Genomic DNA, 21,101 nt, shown 5'->3' on the forward strand with positions numbered 1-21,101 from the left:
CAGACTGTGGTATATCTATCTTTATCCAGACTGTGGTATATCTATCTCTATTCAGACTGTGGTATATCTATCTCTATTCAGACTGTGGTATATCTATCTCTATTCAGACTGTGGTATATCTATCTGTATTCAGACTGTGGTATATCTATCTCTATTCAGACTGTGGTATATCTATCTTTATTCAGACTGTGGTATATCTGTCTCTATTCAGACTGTGGTATATCTATCTCTATTCAGACTGTGGTATATCTATCTGTATTCAGACTGTGGTATATCTATCTGTATTCAGACTGTGGTATATCTATCTTTATTCAGACTGTGGTATATCTATCTCTATTCAGACTGTGGTATATCTGTCTCTATTCAGACTGTGGTATACCTGTCTCTATTCAGACTGTGGTATATCTGTCTCTATTCAGACTGTGGTATATCTATCTCTATTCAGACTGTGGTATATTTATCTCTATTCAGACTGTGGTATATCTATCTTTATTCAGACTGTGGTATCTTTATCTGTATTCAGACTGTGGTATATCTATCTTTATTCAGACTGTGGTATATCTATCTGTATTCAGACTGTGGTATATCTATCTCTATTCAGACTGTGGTATATCTATCTCTATTCAGACTGTGGTATATCTATCTTTATCCAGACTGTGGTATATCTATCTTTATTCAGACTGTGGTATATCTATCTTTATTCAGACTGCGGTATATCTATCTCTATTCAGACTGTGGTATATTTCATAAGTTACATAATTTCTGTGCGTTTATTTGCCAGACACAGTCATGTTCTTCTTGGGTAGCCCCGCCCCGCGGGAATACCTGAAGTATGTGTAGATACCTGTCTGATACATATGTATGTATGGAGTGTTTCGTGAGGTTTTACAGGACGGCAAATCACAAAGATCTATCACAACTAAATCAGTGTTAAATAAGATATGTCGTCTCTACCATAACATGGCTGTCTTTCTGTCGCCGTTTACACAGGTTTGTACCCGGTAATGGAAACATGCGGCATGTATGCAAACAAAAACAAACAAAAACAAACAGAGACACATAATATAGATCCCATAGAACAATGAAGCATTGTAAACAACCACTCGTTTATATCCCCACTACATTGTAAATACGACTTCAGATTTAATCAAAACATCCATGAAATTAAAAAAATGACATATATTCGCAGCAGGTATTTCATTTATTACACAAACATATTCGTTCTGTTCTAAATTCTCGATCACCAGTGTCTGTGGTCGGATCTAATGTATTGACGGGTCGGTCACATGACTCGATCAAACAGGTTAAAACAGACACTAATACACATCTAATCTCTCGATAAAACATTTATATGGGTGGGTAATTCTGTCAGAAATGTTAGAACATCCCATGTTACCAGACAAAAAGATAATATCGTTACCTTTAATTTGATAAACACAGGTGAATACACTAACTAAATAGGCCGTGTCCAGGTGGAAATTCTAGACAGGTGTGTGTTCAAACTGGAACGGTTCCATCTGGTCATTTACACAAATTGATATTTCATTATCTGGTGTTTTTTAACAAAAGTACACGCCTGGACTTTAAATCAGTGTCCACAATCGTTGACCATATTTAAAAAACTACATTTAAAATCCAGAGATAAAAGTATTAGATACGATGGAGTGATCTTTGATTTTTGTACATTCTGAAGGTCTGTTCGTCAGGTTTATAAGAAGAAGCATTTACCGAGCAGTGATAACATGGACGGATGTACACAACAGTGATTGATAGTAAAATGGTCTACATCATGATCCGTTCTGAATAAAGGTCTTAAATAGGGGTCAGGAATACCACGAATGTACACATCTTCCCGACTTATGCGACAACAATTATACTAAACCACTCACGTTCTCACTTGGCACCCTTCCTTACTTACCGTGTAATATTTTAAACGTTATGTTATAGTAATGGCCGAGGAGACTTTTGTTAAGTTTGCTGTTATAGGAAGGGATGGATCCTATTTAAGGCTTGCTGTTAAGGCTTGCTGTTATAGGAAGGGATGGATCCTATTTAAGGCTTGCTGTTATAGGAAGGGAAGGCTTGCTGTTATAGGAAGAGATGGATCCTATTTAAGGCTTGCTGTTATAGGAAGGGATGGATCCTATTTAAGGCTTGCTGTTATAGGAAGGGATGGATCCTATTTAAGGCTTGCTGTTATAGGAAGAGATGGATCCTATTTAAGGCTTGCTGTTATAGGAAGGGATGGATCCTATTTAAGGCTTGCTGTTATAGGAAGGGATGGATCCTATTTAAGGCTTGCTGTTATAGGAAGGGATGGATCCTATTTAAGGCTTGCTGTTATAGGAAGGGATGGATCCTATTTAAGGCTTGCTGTTATAGGAAGGGATGGATCCTATTTAAGGCTTGCTGTTATAGGAAGGGATGGATCCTATGTAAGGCTTGCTGTTATAGGAAGGGATGGATCCTATTTAAGGCTTGCTGTTATAGGAAGGGATTAATCCTATTTAAGGCTTGCTGTTATAGGAAGGGATGAAGGCTATATTAAGGTTTGATGTTATTGGAATGGCTGACACAGGGTAGACTAGGTGTTAGACATATAGGAGTGTTTGTACCTTTGGTTAAGGTTTGATGTGAAGGTTAATCTGTCACATACAGTGTTGATGTTGGTGGGAATATTTGTCTTGATTTACAGTCGTGTTTTAGTGTTGATAATTGTTTGTAGGTAAAACCTGTTTATACTTGATGTTTATTGTGATACATAGCTGCCTTTGTCTTACATCCCCTTTAAGAAGTACACCTCAACAGTTTGGAATGTATATACTTACATACACCTACCTGTTATTTACCTGTATATACATATTACCTGTAAAATCTACATACCTCAACTCCCTTTTAAAATAAGTAAGATAGAAAACAATCACAAATATGTCTAGATTGTTTGAAATCTGTTTTACTTAAAGTTGTATTCCAACAACAACGATTAAGCAAATAATTAATTAAATATATCATTAATTATGACCAGGATCTAGTACATGATTATTGTACAAAGCCATGGTCCTACTAGCTGTGGGTCCAGTGTCCGTTTTACCACGTCTTAGTGACACATGTCCAATCCTGTTTGTCTAATCTTATTACGTTCCTCACTGTTGGCAGAAATGGCAGGATACCAATTATACATGTAATAGGTATTAAAGATAAGAACAGCGTTACCAGGTGTTAAATTAACGTGTTCAATATGTATTATAACTAAACGCCCTGTTTTAATAAAACATCACTGAGTATAATTTGACACAGTCTTAGACCTGAGAGTCTTACACCTGAGAGTCTTACACCCGAGAGTCTTACACCTGAGAGTTTTACACCTGAGAGTTTTACACCTGAGAGTCTTACACCTGAGAGTCTTACACCTGAGAGTTTTACACCTGAGAGTCTTACACCTGAGAGTCTTACACCTGAGAGTCTTACACCTGAGATAAATATAATAACAACATTCAATGTTAGATAATATCATTATACTGTTAATAGGCATAGCTTCACAAATTAGTACTGGCTATTTAAGGAGTTTTATTTTTCTTCAAATGAGTGGCGAGGAGGGGGCCATCCACGGTATCCGTATATGGTTTTATTATCTGGAGACTGCTGTGGAGTGTTTTTCCTATCATTTCTACCTAAGTCTCCTGGTGTTGATGGCAGGTTAGTTAAGTACACGATCTAAGGTTGTCTTAAGTCGAGATAGACAGGTTAGTTAAGTACACTAAGGTTGTCTTAAGTCGAGATATACAGGTTAGTTAAGTACACGATCTAAGGTTGTCTTAAGTCGAGATAGACAGGTTAGTTAAGTACACTAAGGTTGTCTTAAGTCGAGATATACAGGTTAGTTAAGTACACGATCTAAGGTTGTCTTAAGTCGAGATAGACAGGTTAGTTAAGTACACGACCTGAGGTTGTCGTAAGTCGAGATAGACAGGTTAGTTAAGTACACTAAGGTTGTCTTAAGTCGAGATATACAGGTTAGTTAAGTACACGATCTAAGGTTGTCTTAAGTCGAGATAGACAGGTTAGTTAAGTACACTAAGGTTGTCTTAAGTCGAGATATACAGGTTAGTTAAGTACACGATCTAAGGTTGTCTTAAGTCGAGATAGACAGGTTAGTTAAGTACACGATCTGAGGTTTTCTTAAGTCGAGATAGCGACCTAAGTCTCCTGGTGTTGATGACAGGTCAGTTAAGTACACGATCTAAGGTTGTCTTAAGTCGAGATAGCTACCAAAGTCTCCTGGTGTTGATGACAGGTTAGTTAAGTACACGATCTGAGGTTGTCTTAAGTCGAGATAGACAGGTTAGTTAAGTACACGATCTGAGGTTGTCTTAAGTCGAGATATACAGGTTAGTTAAGTACACGATCTAAGGTTGTCTAAAGTCGAGATAGACAGGTTAGTTAAGTACACTATCTGAGGTTGTCTTAAGTCGAGATATACAGGTTAGTTAAGTACACGATCTAAGGTTGTCTTAAGTCGAGATAGACAGGTTAGTTAAGTACACGACCTAAGGTTGTCTTAAGTCGAGATAGACAGGTTAGTTAAGTACACGACCTAAGGTTGTCTTAAGTCGAGATAGCTACCTAAGTCTCCTGGTGTTGATGACAGGTTAGTTAAGTACACGATCTGAGGTTGTCTTAAGTCGACATAGCTACGTTCGATACCGCTCTCATTCCTTACATTTCTGGCGGTCTAAATGAAACAAGATCCACACGCAGATTTAATTTATCTACCACAGCTTTACCAATGGAGTCTACATAGCATTATACAGCCTTCAGTATCAATTTGAAATTTTCGAGTTTATCGTTTTAAACTTATTTACAAAACAACAGATGTGTATGATAAAATTCATCACTGATTTGAATGTCCTCTAAATTTGTTAGGATTAAACTTTTACATTACCAGTAAGTGACAGATCTTAGAAATAACAGTAATTTCAGTTTGAATTTATATCATCGTGAATGCCATTTGAAGTTTGTAGTACGATATATTGGGAATGTCGAAGATTGCTATTATATAATTTATAATAGAAATGTATCGCTTCATTATTCAAGATTATACATGTATCTTACATAGAACAGAGAGAGGGATATACAGACAGACAGACAGACAGACAGACAGACAGAGGGACAGACAGACAGACACAGAGAGAGAGAGAAAGAGACAGACAGACAGACAGAGATAGACAGGGAGACACAAACAGAGACAGAGAGAGAAAAGAGAAAAAGAAAGATAGAGAGACAGACAGACAGACAGACAGACAGACAGACAGACAGACAGACAGACAGACAGACAGAGACAGAGACAGACAGAGGGAGCCAGACAGAGAGAGAGAAAAGAGAAAAAGAGAGACACAGAGAGAGGGAGAGAAAGACAGACAGACAGAGAAAGACAGACAGACAGAGATAGAGACAGACAGAGAGAGAAAAGAGAAAAAGAGAGATAGAGACAGAGAGACATAGAGAGATCAGGAGAGGGAGACAGAGAGATAGAGAGAGAGAGACAGACAGAGACAGACAGACAGACAGAGAAAAGAGAAAAAGAGACAGAGAGATCAGGAGAGGGAGACAGACAGACAGAGAGATACAGAGATAGAGAGAGACAGAGATACAGAGACAGAAAGTGACAGACAGACAGAGACAGAGAGGGAAAGGGGGTATAATGATCCAGGATACAGACGACCTGTATGGTTATATGATTTTATGGCTCACAATAACGACTTTGCCCTCTACTTTCTCGTTATTATATCTATTACATATGAACGTAATTTGATATTTACGCCAACAAGGACCATAAGTACCACATTTTATTGTATATCAATATGTATATATAAATGTATAATAACAGACCTGTACGTAACCTGGGCTTACTTCGGTCTGTGTTGATATTAAGGCTGTATAGCCCCGTGATTATCGATCCCAAACTACGTAATCAATTATACCGATAATTGAAAGTCAATTTATAAAAGATAAAACCAACGCTAGGGGTACGAACTTGTGTGTGTGTGTGGGGGGGGGGGGGGTGGGGGAAGCAAAGAGGTTAAAGGTCGTCAGGCTAGATTTTGTAGCAGTGCAGCGTATCGTCAGTGTTTTAGCGTGCCTGATTAGACGATTAGACATATATATATATACAACTTAAAGATGATCTGTGTATCGATAAAATACTTGAAAAGAATACATAAACACGACAAATGTGAAAAGAATAAAATAAACTAAAGATGGCCGTTAGGCCTGAAAACGTTATCGGAATGCGTTTGTCGTGTTGATTTTATTCTTATTAAATATATATATATATTCTTATTTGGATTTTCGTACGTAAATTGTCTTATATCAAACTTCATTCGTCTTTAATAAATTCACTTCGTTTCTGTAAGATTTAAAAAAAAATATCGCTTGTTATCATTATCTTTAAATTTTCTCGTAAAAATTGTAAATATGATGCTTTACTATATAAAGGGAATGCCGCTGGGTCTAGCTGGGTTAAGGGAACCACAGGTACTACCCTGGTAGGACACAGTCACCACGTTATCGAATCACCATGCATATAATCAATTGATTGATAAATGTAAGAATGGTTTATGTGAATACTATGGTACCGCCCGATCAGGGAGGCTGTTGATACGGGTGGAGAACCTTATCTCTAGGTTGATATACTATACTATATATAAGGCTGTCTCCCGGGTACCCACTCACTCACTAAAGTCTCCGACTCTCGCACTCTTCATCATGAGGGAAATCGTACACATCCAGGCAGGTCAGTGCGGGAACCAGATTGGTGCCAAGGTGAGTTTGTGATGCTGAGTTTTAGATATTAATAATTCCTGTTATATTTTAGTCAGCTGAGAATCATACAAACAGATTGACCCGTAGATTTATCGACTTGTCCAAACAATATTTTAGAAGATGTCAAATATATATATGTACAATATACAAGAGATTGAAGAGTATTCTAATAACAAATATTTCTCGGTCATTTACAACTTGGCATGCAATGATCATATGGCAGGCAAGGAATAGAAATAACCATTTTATTCTAAATGTCAACATATATATTTTGCATATTAAACAAGTCAGGACAAATTGTTCTTTCTTTAATCTGTCAAACAGGTCCTCAACAGATAACCACACCTAAAATGTCAAATAAGTAACTAGAATTTCTTCCATCCTCAAAAAGATCTTCCTTTCTGTAAAAAGAATTAATTACACTAAACTGTTATCCATTAACGTTTTGCAGTAAGTAACCTTCTCCAAGATTTTCCTATTTTTTTTTTAATTCCAATGGTCCTCTTTTACACAAAAAAAAACAAAAAAACGCCAACAGTTTGAAGGTCACGTTTTAGAAGGTCACGTTTTTAATGTCACGTTTAGAAGGTCACGTTTAGATGAGTTCACCTGAATATGTAATTAGTTATCAAAACAGTCTTTACTTAATCATAAACCGGTGGGTTTGACCAGTCTTCTCAGGTACGTCTGGGAGTAACTGATCGTCGGAACATATTGATATCCATTGATGTAGGATACACCATTGTTTCCATTTCACAAGCATTTCTGGAATCGAGGATATTTCCGGAAGACCTTTTATAAATTTAACAGAATTACATGATTATAAATTGTACAAAGATTTGACAAATAGGATATAATGCATCGACACCTTAACGGAAGGTAACACACGATTCTACCTGTATGGTATGACGTCAGTTATCAGGGGAGGTAAAACACGATTCTACCTGTATGTTATGTCAGTTAACAGGGGAGGTAACACACGATTCTACCTGTATGGTATGACGTCAGTTATCAGGGGAGGTAACACACGATTCTACCTGTAAGGTATGACGTCAGTTATCAAGGGGGTATATCATGAATCTAGCGGTATGTTGTGACATCGAATTATTTCACCGGTAGTAAATCGAAAAGTAAGCATTAGGGTCACCTTCCTGTTGTTAATGAAGTATCAATGTGGTTTCCGGTCTACAATGAAAGCGACAGAAATACATCGAAAGAAAGCTTGACTAATCCTACCGGAAGTGAGCAGCCATTTTGTTTTATCTCCACTAATCCATGGTGTTTGAGTTAACATTTATGAAAAACCAATAAAAATGTTATATAACAAACGCTTAAAGTATACACTTCAATGTAATACAAAGTAGTGGAAGGAAGTCTGGAAAATGGGGAGTTGATTACCAAACTGTCAAACTCGTATCGGTCTGAAGAAGGGCTCAATGTTTAACATCCCACCATAAACATCGTTCTATAGGATATCAGCATACAGATCGTGTAAACGATGTTCAACAGTCAGAGGTTAAATACACTTACACAGGATAAATCCCTCGGATTTCTTTGCAATGATTGCTATCTCGAGCAGACATTGAAACACTTACATTGTTAAATGTTTACAGGAAAACTTATGTATCTCTCAAAAGATAGATTAAAAGTCATTTATCAAAACAACACTAAAGACATCTAGTTATCAAGATGTTGGGAGATTTGTTAGAGATGGCACAACTCAGTGAAGAAACTTTCTTATAGAACAATAACCACTCGCGTAGTTTCAATTTATTTTGCTGTTGTATCGCTATAGACAACAACGAGGTACACAAATCGTTAATATTCTGCATAAATACATGTACTTCACAAGTGTAATGGCATGTAAAGAATTTCAGAAAGGCAAAAAACAGTTTAACACTCTTAATGCTTTTTGAACTGAGTGCATGTACATACACAAGTTTTGTATAAATGGGACTAAGCGACGTATGTATGAAGCATAGGAGACACCTATTAAAGATTTCTCCTTTTTTATATTCAGTTCTGGGAGGTTATTTCTGATGAACACGGAATTGACCCCACCGGTACATACCACGGAGATTCTGACCTTCAGTTAGAGAGGATCAACGTGTACTACAATGAAGCCACAGGTAATATTGTCGGTTTTAAAAAGTGATACAGAAGTGATAAGAATTTGATCATACATATGTTTGAATACATACTCCCAATCAATCGAAATCATCATTTAGGAAATTTTGTTAACATTGATCTCTGAATATGCAATTCCAGGAGGCAAGTATGTTCCCCGAGCTGTCTTGGTTGATCTGGAGCCCGGAACCATGGACTCCGTCAGATCTGGTCCTTTTGGACAAATCTTCAGACCAGACAACTTTGTGTTCGGACAGAGTGGTGCTGGAAACAATTGGGCTAAGGGACATTACACAGAAGGTGCTGAACTTGTAGACTCTGTCCTTGATGTGGTACGAAAAGAAGCAGAGAGCTGTGATTGTCTCCAAGGATTCCAGCTTACACATTCTCTTGGCGGTGGTACCGGCTCCGGCATGGGAACACTCCTCATCTCCAAAATCCGTGAAGAATACCCCGACAGGATCATGAACACCTTCTCTGTTGTACCATCACCCAAGGTAAGGATCTTTGTACACACCTGTATTCCAGTTGACACTTAGCACTTGCAAACTCTGTGTTTTCTTCTTTTTTTTTATTTTTTACCAAAATTACTTGGATTAGAAACATATTGCAAAACTTTCAAGAAATCATATTTTTCTCTTGGTGATCAAGTTTCTTCCCAAATTCAGATCATGCCCAATGCATCAAGTGTCATAACTATGTGTTGATCAATTACAACATAATACAATATGATACAATACAGCACAGCTAGGCACAAAACAGAATCACAGCACAACACAACATCACAGCGTAACATCACAGCACAAAACAGCATCACAGAACAGCATCACAGCACAAAACAGCATCACAGTACAACACAGCATCACAGCATAACACAACATCACAGCACAAAACAGCATCACAGCACAACATAGCATCACAGCATAACACAACATCACAGCACAACACAACATCACAGCACAACACAGCATCACAGCACAAAACAGCATCACAGCACAACACAACATCACAGCGTAACATCACAGCACAAAACAGAATCACAGAACAGCATTACAGCACAAAACAGCATCACAGTACAGTATAGCATCACAGCATAACACAACATCACAGCACAAAACAGCATCACAGCACAACACAGCATCACAGCACAACACAACATCACAGCACAACACAACATCACACAATAACACAACATCACACCATAACACATCACAACATAACACAACATCACAGCATAACACATCACAACATAACACATCACAGCATAACACAACATCACAGCATAACACATCACAGCACAACACAACATCACACCATAACACAACATCACAACATAACACATCACAACATAACACATCACAGCGTAACACAACATCACAGCATAACACAACATTACACCATAACACAACATCACAACATAACACATCACAGCATAACACATCACAGCATAACACAACATCACAACATAACACATCACAGCATAACACAACATCACAGCATAACACAACATCATAGCATAACACATCACAGCATAACACAACATCACAGCATAACACAACATCACAACATAACACATCACAGCATAACACAACATCACAGCATAACACAACATCACAGCATAACACAACAACATAACACGATACAATATGTTGACGTTTTCCACCGATGATAAAATACAGCGTATGGTACATGTTAATATATTGACACTGATCACATGTGCTTTGTTTCCAGGTATCAGACACCGTTGTAGAACCTTACAACGCCACCCTCTCCGTCCACCAACTTGTTGAGAACACTGACGAGACCTACTGTATCGACAACGAGGCTCTCTATGACATCTGCTTCCGTACCCTCAAGCTGACCACGCCCACATACGGCGACTTGAACCATCTTGTCTCCGCCACCATGTCCGGAGTCACAACCTGTCTCCGATTCCCTGGTCAACTGAACGCCGATCTCCGTAAATTGGCTGTCAACATGGTTCCCTTCCCCCGTCTCCATTTCTTCATGCCTGGTTTCGCTCCTCTTACATCTCGTGGTAGCCAGCAGTACAGGGCTCTTACCGTCCCAGAGCTGACCCAACAGATGTTCGATGCTAAGAACATGATGGCTGCCTGTGATCCTCGTCATGGACGTTACCTGACCGTCGCCGCCATGTTCCGTGGACGTATGTCCATGAAGGAAGTCGATGAACAGCTCCTGAACGTCCAGAACAAGAACAGCAGTTACTTTGTTGAATGGATTCCCAACAACGTGAAGACTGCTGTCTGTGACATCCCACCACGAGGTCTCAAAATGTCTGCTACATTCATTGGTAACAGCACCGCCATCCAGGAGCTCTTCAAGCGTATCTCCGAGCAGTTCACCGCTATGTTCCGTCGTAAGGCTTTCTTGCATTGGTACACTGGTGAGGGAATGGACGAAATGGAGTTCACAGAGGCCGAATCCAACATGAACGACTTGGTGTCCGAGTACCAACAGTACCAGGATGCCACCGCTGAGGAGGAGGGAGAGTTCGAGGAGGAAGAAGGAGAAGAAGCCTAATTTCCATGAAACAATCTTTCTACAAAATCAAAAAATAAGCAGAACTCACGATGTATGTTTGTATATATTTGGATCTGTACCATTCTACTTCTTTATAGCAAAATTTTATGTAACAGTATGACCTCAACGACTTGTATTATTATCGACGGATGAGTACGGCTACAATGACTTGTCGTTATATTATCGACAGATGAGTACAGCCACAATGACTTGTCGTAATATTACTGACAGATGAGTACGGCCACAATGACTTGTCGTAATATTATCGACAGATGAGTACGGCCACAATGACTTGTCGTAATATTACTGACAGATGAGTACAGCCACAATGACTTGTCGTAATATTACTGACAGATGAGTACGGCCACAATGACTTGTCGTAATATTACTGACAGATGAGTACAGTCACAATGACTTGTCGTAATATTATCGACAGATGAGTACAGCCACAATGACTTGTCGTAATATTATCGACAGATGAGTACGGCCACAATGACTTGTCGTAATATTACTGACAGATGAGTACGGCCACAATGACTTGTCGTAATATTATCGACAGATGAGTACAGCCACAATGACTTGTAATATTATCGAAAGATGAGTACAGCCACAATGACTTGTCGTAATATTATCGACAGATGAGTACAGCCACAATGACTTGTAATATTATCGACAGATGAGTACAGCCACAATGACTTGTCGTAATATTATCGACAGATGAGTACGGCCACAATGACTTGTAATATTATCGACAGATGAGTACGGCCACAATGACTTGTAACATTATCGACAGATGAGTACAGCCACAATGACTTGTCGTAATATTACTGACAGATGAGTACGGCCACAACGAATTGACGAGTACAACCATATTGTTAATGACAAGCGAGTCAATATTCAAATAAACATGATAGTTTAATCACATTTTCCGTATACTTTTAGGATATCAAGTCGATTATTCCTTATAAATTTCAACATATCATTCCGGTCTGACTATCATTTGTTTTGGATAATTAAATTATCAGTGAGTTTATATTGGCATTTCTGTGTTTTATTTTTATTGTCTTTTTACTATTGATGGAAGTCACGATGATCTCGTACAGGTCACGTATAATGTTGTTTTATACTAACTGAATATCGACAAATCTTCCTTACTCATTGGTTATCTGCATTCAACAAAAAAATAATGAAAACTATAGTTAACCTGTAACCTCCATAGTTAACCTGTAACCGCCTTAGTTAACCTGTAACCTCCATAGTTAACAGTTAACCTACTTAGTTAACATATAACGTCCTTAGTTAACATGTAACCTCATAGTTAACCTGTAACCTCCATAGTTAACATGTTACCTCCATAGTTAACCTGTAACAGCTTTAGTTAACATGTAACCTCCATAGTTAACATGTAACCGCCTTAGTTAACAGTTAACCTACTTAGTTAACATATAACGTCCTTAGTTAACATGTAACCTTCATAATTAACACATAGCCTCATTAGTTAACATGAAACCACCGTAGTTAACATGTGACCTCCTTAGTTAATCTGTAACCTACTTAGTTAACATGTGACTTCCTTAGTTAACATGTAACCTTCATAGTTAACATGTAACCTCCATAGTTAACCTGTAACCGCTTTAGTTAACATGTAACCTCCATAGTTAACATGTAACCTCCATAGGTAACATGTAACCTCCATAGTTAACATGTAACCGCCTTAGTTAACAGTTAACCTACTTAGTTAACATATAACGTCCTTAGTTAACATGTAACCTTCATAATTAACACATAGCCTCATTAGTTAACATGAAACCACCGTAGTTAACATGTGACCTCCTTAGTTAATCTGTAACCTACTTAGTTAACATGTGACTTCCTTAGTTAACATGTAACCTTCATAGTTAACATGTGACTTCCTTAGTTAACATGTAACCTTCATAGTTAACATGTAACCTCCATAGATAACAGTTAACCTACTTAGTTAACATATAACGTCCTTAGTTAACATGTAACCTTCATAGTTAACATGTAACCTCCATAGTTAACCTGTAACCGCTTTAGTTAACATGTAACCTCCATAGTTAACATGTAACCTCCATAGTTAACCTGTAACCGCCTTAGTTAACAGTTAACCTACTTAGTTAACATATAACGTCCTTAGTTAACATGTAACCTTCATAATTAACACATAGCCTCATTAGTTAACATGAAACCACCGTAGTTAACATGTGACCTCCTTAGTTAACCTGTAACCTACTTAGTTAACATGTGACTTCCCTAGTTAACATGTAACCTTCATAGTTAACATGTAACCTCCTTAGTTAACGTGTAACCTCCATAATTAATATGTAACCTCTTTAGTTAACTTGTAACCTCCTTAGTTAACATGTAACCTCCTTAGTTAACTTGAAACCCCTTTCGTTAACATGTAACGTCCTTAGCTAACATGTAACCTCCAGTTAAAACTGCTATATTGAAAGTTATATACTAGGAATTTCAGCATGTAATATCTTTTACACAATGAATACATTAATTAAGACTGCAGTGTGAAGGTATGTGTGTGTATATATGCCTTTCATTATTCCATATTTAACTTTAAACTTACAAATCTAATTACAAAGTCTTAATGCCAGCGTTTTTTGTATGATTTATATGGATACAAGGGACTGAAAAATAATCTTCTTTCATAAAGAGTTCCACGAAACCCGTGCAAATATCGTTTATGAATGGAAACGTATGGCAATGCTAAACAATACTACAAAAGTAATTCAAAAGATTTTTATCTTAAAAACATGTGTAAAATAGATATCGTAGCTTAGCTCTCGTCCTTATTATATTTATATGTCAAATAAGTAACAAATAACATAAACGGCCGAACACTGGCACTGGTCTGACGCATGCGCTATTGCCGTAACCCTTGACAACGCATGTCTGCGCATTCTCTATTGCCGTGATCTTTGCCAGCATGTTTAAGATGTCATGGAGTTAGCATACAAAACACAACAACAACAACAATACATATCTCCTGCCAGATGGTATGGGATCCTTTACCCTTAAAATATTAAATAAGGGTCACTGCATTTACGTGACAAGTAGTGGATTCGTGTCACTGAACTAAACATTGAAATTCCTTTACAAAGGGGTCGGTTGATTGAGACTGATCGATAGAGTGATAATGAAGTAAAGAGATAGGGTTCCATGACTAATGCCATGATCTGCTCTGGAACAAGCTGGATACCCGATACTTAAAGTGTCCAGTACATAGTTTAATATTGTCTACAACAATGTTACGGTTTGTACACTGTTACTAACACTAAAACACTGTTGTATATGGTCAGGACTAAACATACAGCACATTGGCTACAATACAAATTTGAATTAGTAAGAGAAAGGAAATGTGTTTTATCGTCTTTAGAGACTTTACGGCGAGTTCGTATTGGTATGAACCACATTCAATACAATTCCTTTATTTAGCTGAAAAGGCCAAACGATAATGAATATGTAGGCGAAACAGTCGGATTGTGGGCTAACGATCATTCACAGAATCGAATGTTCATTTTAGTGTTTCTCCGCATTTGACATTTATTTCTACCAAAATCTCCTTTGCTCAGTCTCCTCATAGATTTTAACACTGAGTTACTCACTCTAACTGCTCCTAAATCGACTACACTGCAGTATGTTGCAGCTGATTACTGACATCATAGATTTTAACACTGAGGTACTCACTCTAACTGCTCTTAAATCGACTACACTGCAGTATGTTGCAGCTGATTACTGACATCATAGATTTTAACACTGAGGTACTCACTCTAACTGCTCTTAAAACGACTACACTGCAGTATGTTGAAGCTGATTACTGACATCATAGATTTTAACACTGAGGTACTCACTCTAACTGCTCTTAAATCGACTACACAGCAGTATGTTGCAGCTGATTACTGACATCATAGGTTCTAACATTGAGGTACTCACTCTAACTGCTCCTAAATCGACTACACTGCAGTATGTTGCAGCTGATTACTGACATCATAGGTTCTAACATTGAGGTACTCACTCTAACTGCTCCTAAATCGACTACACTGCAGTATGTTGCAGCTGATTACTGACATTGCTGCATCTTATTCTTAATTTGTATTTTATTCACTAACGTGTCTCTTGCACTATCATTAAAACTTTAGATGGTTTACAGACAAAAACGCACCACATCCAAGAATACAAATGACATTATTGTAAAATGATATCACAGTAAATTTGGTCTGGTAACTCAAGATTCCCTTGATGGCAGACGACTTAAGATGCATCAGACAGACAGACAGAGACAGACAGAGACAGACAGACACAGGTAGACAGAGACAGACAGACACAGACAGACAGACACAGACAAACAGACAGACACAGACAGACACAGACAAACAGACAGACAGACACAGACACACAGACAGACAGACACAGACAGACACAGACAGACAGACACAGACAGACACAGACAGAGACAGACACAGACAGACAGACACATACAGACACAGACAGACAAAAAGTTGATATGGATTCTCAATGACTCTATGAGACTGATACCAATACGTATGTAGGATTTGTATTGACGATTGACTCTCCACGCGTATAAACACGAAAATAAGTCCCAAGCGAATAACAGTGGTTATATCTGTGGAACGGATGCTTCAGAACCCTGGTATATAGTAAGAACTTCAGCAGGACTGACATTTCATCAACAGTATGAAAATATAGAAATGTCATTACTACTATAGAAGATATGTAGATTGAGTAAGTAGTCAATACTGGTATATTTCTTAATTGTTTTTGATGACAACTGTGTTAGTTAACTGTCATCTGTCACTCGAAGATGTTCATGTCAAAACAGACAGGCATCAGCATTGTTTTGTCATTCTTTTATCATTGTTTTATCATTGTTTATCATTGTTTTATCAGACATTGTTTTATCATTGTTTATCAGACATTGTTTTATCATTGTTTATCAGACATTGTTTATCAGACATTGTTTTATCATTGTTTATCAGACATTGTTTATCAGACATTGTTTTATCATTGTTTATCAGACATTGTTTTATCAGACATTGTTTTATCATTGTTTGATCAGACATTGTTTTATCATTGTTTATCAGACATTGTTTATCATTGTTTATCAGACATTGTTTTAACAGACATTGTTTATCAGACATTGTTTATCAGACATTGTTTTATCATTGTTTATCAGACATTGTTTTATCATTGTTTTATCAGACATTGTTTTATCAGACATTGTTTATCAGACATTGTTTGATCATTGTTTTATCAGACATTGTTTTATCAGACATTGTTTATCATTGTTTTATCAAACATTGTTTTATCAGACATTGTTTATCAGACATTGTTTTATCATTGTTTATCAGACATTGTTTATCAGACATTGTTTTATCATTGTTTTATCAGACATTGTTTTATCAGACATTGTTTTATCATTGTTTTATCAGACATTGTTTTATCAGACATTGTTTTATCATTGTTTTATCAGACATTGTTTTATCAGACATTGTTTTATCAGACATTGTTTTATCAGACATTGTTTATCAGACATTGTTTTATCAGACATTGTTTTATCATTGTTTATCAGACGTTGTTTTATCATTGTTTTATCAGACATTGTTTTATCAGACATTGTTTTATCAGACATTGTTTTATCAGACATTGTTTTATCATTGTTCATCAGACATTGTTTTATCAAACATTGTTTTATCATTGTTTTATCATTGTTTTATCAGACATTGTTTTATCAGACATTGTTTTATCATTGTTTTATCAGACATTGTTTTATCATTGTTTTATCATTGTTTTATCAGACATTGTTTTATCAGACATTGTTTGATCATTGTTTTATCAGACATTGTTTTATCAGACATTGTTTTATCATTGTTTATCAGACATTGTTTTATCAGACATTGTTTTATCAGACATTGTTTTATCAGACATTGTTTGATCATTGTTTTATCAGACATTGTTTTATCATTGTTTATCAGACATTGTTTTATCATTGTTTATCAGACATTGTTTTATCAGACATTGTTTTATCAGACATTGTTTTATCAGACATTGTTTATCAGACATTGTTTTATCATTGTTTGATCATTGTTTTATCAGACATTGTTTTATCAGACATTGTTTTATCATTGTTTATCAGACATTGTTTTATCAGACATTGTTTTATCATTGTTTTATCAGACATTGTTTTATCAGACATTGTTTTATCATTGTTTATCATTGTTTATCAGACATTGTTTTATCAGACATTGTTTAACAGACATTGTTTTATCATTGTTTTATCAGACACTGTTTTATCATTGTTTTATCAGACATTGTTTTATCATTGTTTTATCAGACATTGTTTTATCAGACATTGTTTTATCATTGTTTTATCATTGTTTTATCATTGTTTTATCAGACATTGTTTTATCATTGTTTTATCAGACATTGTTTTATCAGACATTGTTTTATCAGACATTGTTTTATCAGACATTGTTTTATCAGACATTGTTTGATCATTGTTTTATCAGACATTGTTTTATCAGACATTGTTTGATCATTGTTTTATCAGACATTGTTTTATCAGACATTGTTTGATCATTGTTTTATCAGACATTGTTTTATCATTGTTTATCAGACATTGTTTTATCAGACATTGTTTTATCAGACATTGTTTTATCAGACATTGTTTGATCATTGTTTTATCAGACATTGTTTATCATTGTTTTATCAGACATTGTTTTCTCATTGTTTATCAGACATTGTTTTATCAGACATTGTTTTATCAGACATTGTTTTATCAGACATTGTTTTATCAGACATTGTTTTATCATTATTTTATCAGACATTGTTTTATCATTGTTTATCATTGTTTTATCAGACATTGTTTTATCAGACATTGTTTTATCATTGTTTATCAGACATTGTTTTATCAGACATTGTTTTATCATTGTTTTATCAGACATTGTTTTATCAGACATTGTTTTATCAGACATTGTTTTATCATTGTTTATCAGACACTGTTTTATCATTGTTTTATCAGACATTGTTTTATCATTGTTTATCAGACACTGTTTTGTCATTGTTTATCAGACATTGTTTTATCATTGTTTTATCAGACATTGTTTTATCAGACATTGTTTTATCATTGTTTTATCAGACATTGTTTTATCAGACATTGTTTTATCAGACATTGTTTTATCATTGTTTTATCAGACATTGTTTTATCATTGTTTTATCAGACATTGTTTTATCAGACATTGTTTTATCAGACATTGTTTTATCAGACATTGTTTATCAGACATTGTTTTATCATTTTTATCAGACATTGTTTTATTTGTTTTATCAGACATTGTTTTATCATTGTTTATCAGACATTGTTTTATCATTGTTTTATCAGACATTGTTTTATCATTGTTTTATCATTGTTTTATCAGACATTGTTTATCAGACATTGTTTATGATCATTGTTTTATCAGACATTGTTTTATCAGACATTGTTTTATCATTGTTTTATCAGACATTGTTTTATCAGACAGATCATTGTTTTATCAGACATTGTTTTATCAGACATTGTTTTATCAGACATTGTTTTATCAGACATTGTTTTATCAGACATTGTTTTATCATTGTTTTATCAGACATTGTTTTATCAGACATTGTTTTTCAGACATTGTTTTATCAGACATTGTTTTATCAGACATTGTTTTATCATTGACATTGTTTTATCAGACATTGTTTTATCAGACATTGTTTTATCAGACATTGTTTTATCAGACATTGTTTTATCAGACATTGTTTTATCATTGTTTTATCATTGTTTTATCAGACATTGTTTTATCATTGTTGATCATTGTTTTATCAGACATTGTTTTATCGTTGTTTTATCAGACATTGTTTTATCAGACATTGTTTTATCAGACATTGTTTATCAGACATTGTTTTATCATTGTTTTATCAGACATTGTTTTATCATTGTTTTATCATTGTTTTATCAGACATTGTTTTATCATTGTTTTATCAGACATTGTTTTATCATTGTTTTATCATTGTTTTATCAGACATTGTTTTATCATTGTTTTATCATTGTTTTATCATTGTTTTATCAGACATTGTTTTATCAGACATTGTTTTATCAGACATTGTTTTATCATTGTTTATCAGACATTGTTTTATCATTGTTTTATCAGACATTGTTTTATCAGACATTGTTTTATCATTGTTTTATCAGACATTGTTTTATCAGACATTGTTTTATCAGACATTGTTTTATCAGACATTGTTTTATCATTGTTTTATCATTGTTTTATCATTGTTTTATCAGACATTGTTTTATCAGACATTGTTTTATCATTCTTTTATCAGACATTGTTTTATCAGACATTGTTTTATCAGACATTGTTTTATCAGACATTGTTTTATCATTGTTTTATCAGACATTGTTTTATCATTGTTTTATCATTGTTTTATCAGACATTGTTTTATCATTGTTGATCATTGTTTTATCAGACATTGTTTTATCAGACATTGTTTTATCAGACATTGTTTTATCAGACATTGTTTGATCATTGTTTTATCAGACATTGTTTTATCATTGTTTTATCATTGTTTTATCAGACATTGTTTTATCAGACATTGTTTGATCATTGTTTTATCAGACATTGTTTTATCAGACATTGTTTGATCATTGTTTTATCAGACATTGTTTTATCAGACATTGTTTTATCAGACGTTGTTTTATCAGACATTGTTTTATCAGACATTGTTTTATCAGACATTGTTTGATCATTGTTTTATCATTGTTTTATCATTGTTTTATCAGACATTGTTTTATCATTGTTTTATCATTGTTTTATCATTGTTTTATCAGACATTGTTTTATCATTGTTTTATCATTGTTTTATCATTGTTTTATCATTGTTTTATCATTGTTTTATCAGACATTGTTGTTTTATCATTGTTTGATCAGACATTGTTTTATCAGACATTGTTTATCAGACATTGTTTTATCATTGTTTTATCAGACATTGTTTTATCAGACATTGTTTTATCAGACATTGTTTATCATTGTTTTATCAGACATTGTTTTATCATTGTTTTATCAGACATTGTTTTATCAGACATTGTTTTATCAGACATTGTTTTATCATTGTTTTATCAGACATTGTTTTATCATTGTTTTATCAGACATTGTTTTATCATTGTTTTATCAGACATTGTTTTATCATTGTTTTATCAGACATTGTTTTATCATTGTTTTATCAGACATTGTTTTATCAGACATTGTTTTATCATTGTTTTATCATTGTTTTATCAGACATTGTTTTATCATTGTTTTATCAGACATTGTTTTATCATTGTTTATATCATTGTTTTACATTGTTTTATCAGACATTGTTTTATCATTGTTTTATCAGACATTGTTTTATCATTGTTTTATCATTGTTTATCATTTTTACATTGTTTTATCAGACATTGTTTTATCATTGTTTTATCATTGACATTGTTTTATCATTGTTTTATCAGACATTGTTTTATCATTGTTTTATCAGACATTGTTTTATCAGACATTGTTT

General features: G+C 34.9%; 1 protein-coding gene across 1 annotated transcript; it reads left to right on the top strand.

Annotated features, from left to right (window-relative positions):
* Window positions 1–6,765: 6,765 nt before the first annotated feature.
* Window positions 6,766–11,493, top strand: LOC132552063 (tubulin beta-4B chain-like). Its single transcript, XM_060216204.1, has 4 exons — window positions 6,766–6,822; window positions 8,843–8,951; window positions 9,091–9,446; window positions 10,681–11,493. The coding sequence occupies exons 1-4, from the start codon at window positions 6,766–6,768 to the stop codon at window positions 11,491–11,493; spliced, it is 1,335 nt and encodes a 444-aa protein (XP_060072187.1).
* The last annotated feature ends 9,608 nt before the right edge of the window (window positions 11,494–21,101 follow it).

This window comes from Ylistrum balloti, unplaced genomic scaffold (genome assembly GCF_031769215.1).
Source record: "Ylistrum balloti isolate Yb309-2 unplaced genomic scaffold, AGI_CSIRO_Ybal_v1 Utg370234, whole genome shotgun sequence".
Classification (NCBI taxonomy): domain Eukaryota; kingdom Metazoa; phylum Mollusca; class Bivalvia; order Pectinida; family Pectinidae; genus Ylistrum; species Ylistrum balloti.

Excerpts from the sequence above, each read along its gene's own strand:
- LOC132552063 (XM_060216204.1), top strand. The coding sequence starts at position 6,766 with ATGAGGGAAATCGTACACATCCAGGCAGGTCAGTGCGGGAACCAGATT. Across the intron at positions 6,823-8,842 it reads GGAACCAGATTGGTGCCAAG|TTCTGGGAGGTTATTTCTGA; the intron begins GTGAGTTTGTGA and ends TTTTATATTCAG. Across the intron at positions 9,447-10,680 it reads CTGTTGTACCATCACCCAAG|GTATCAGACACCGTTGTAGA; the intron begins GTAAGGATCTTT and ends CTTTGTTTCCAG.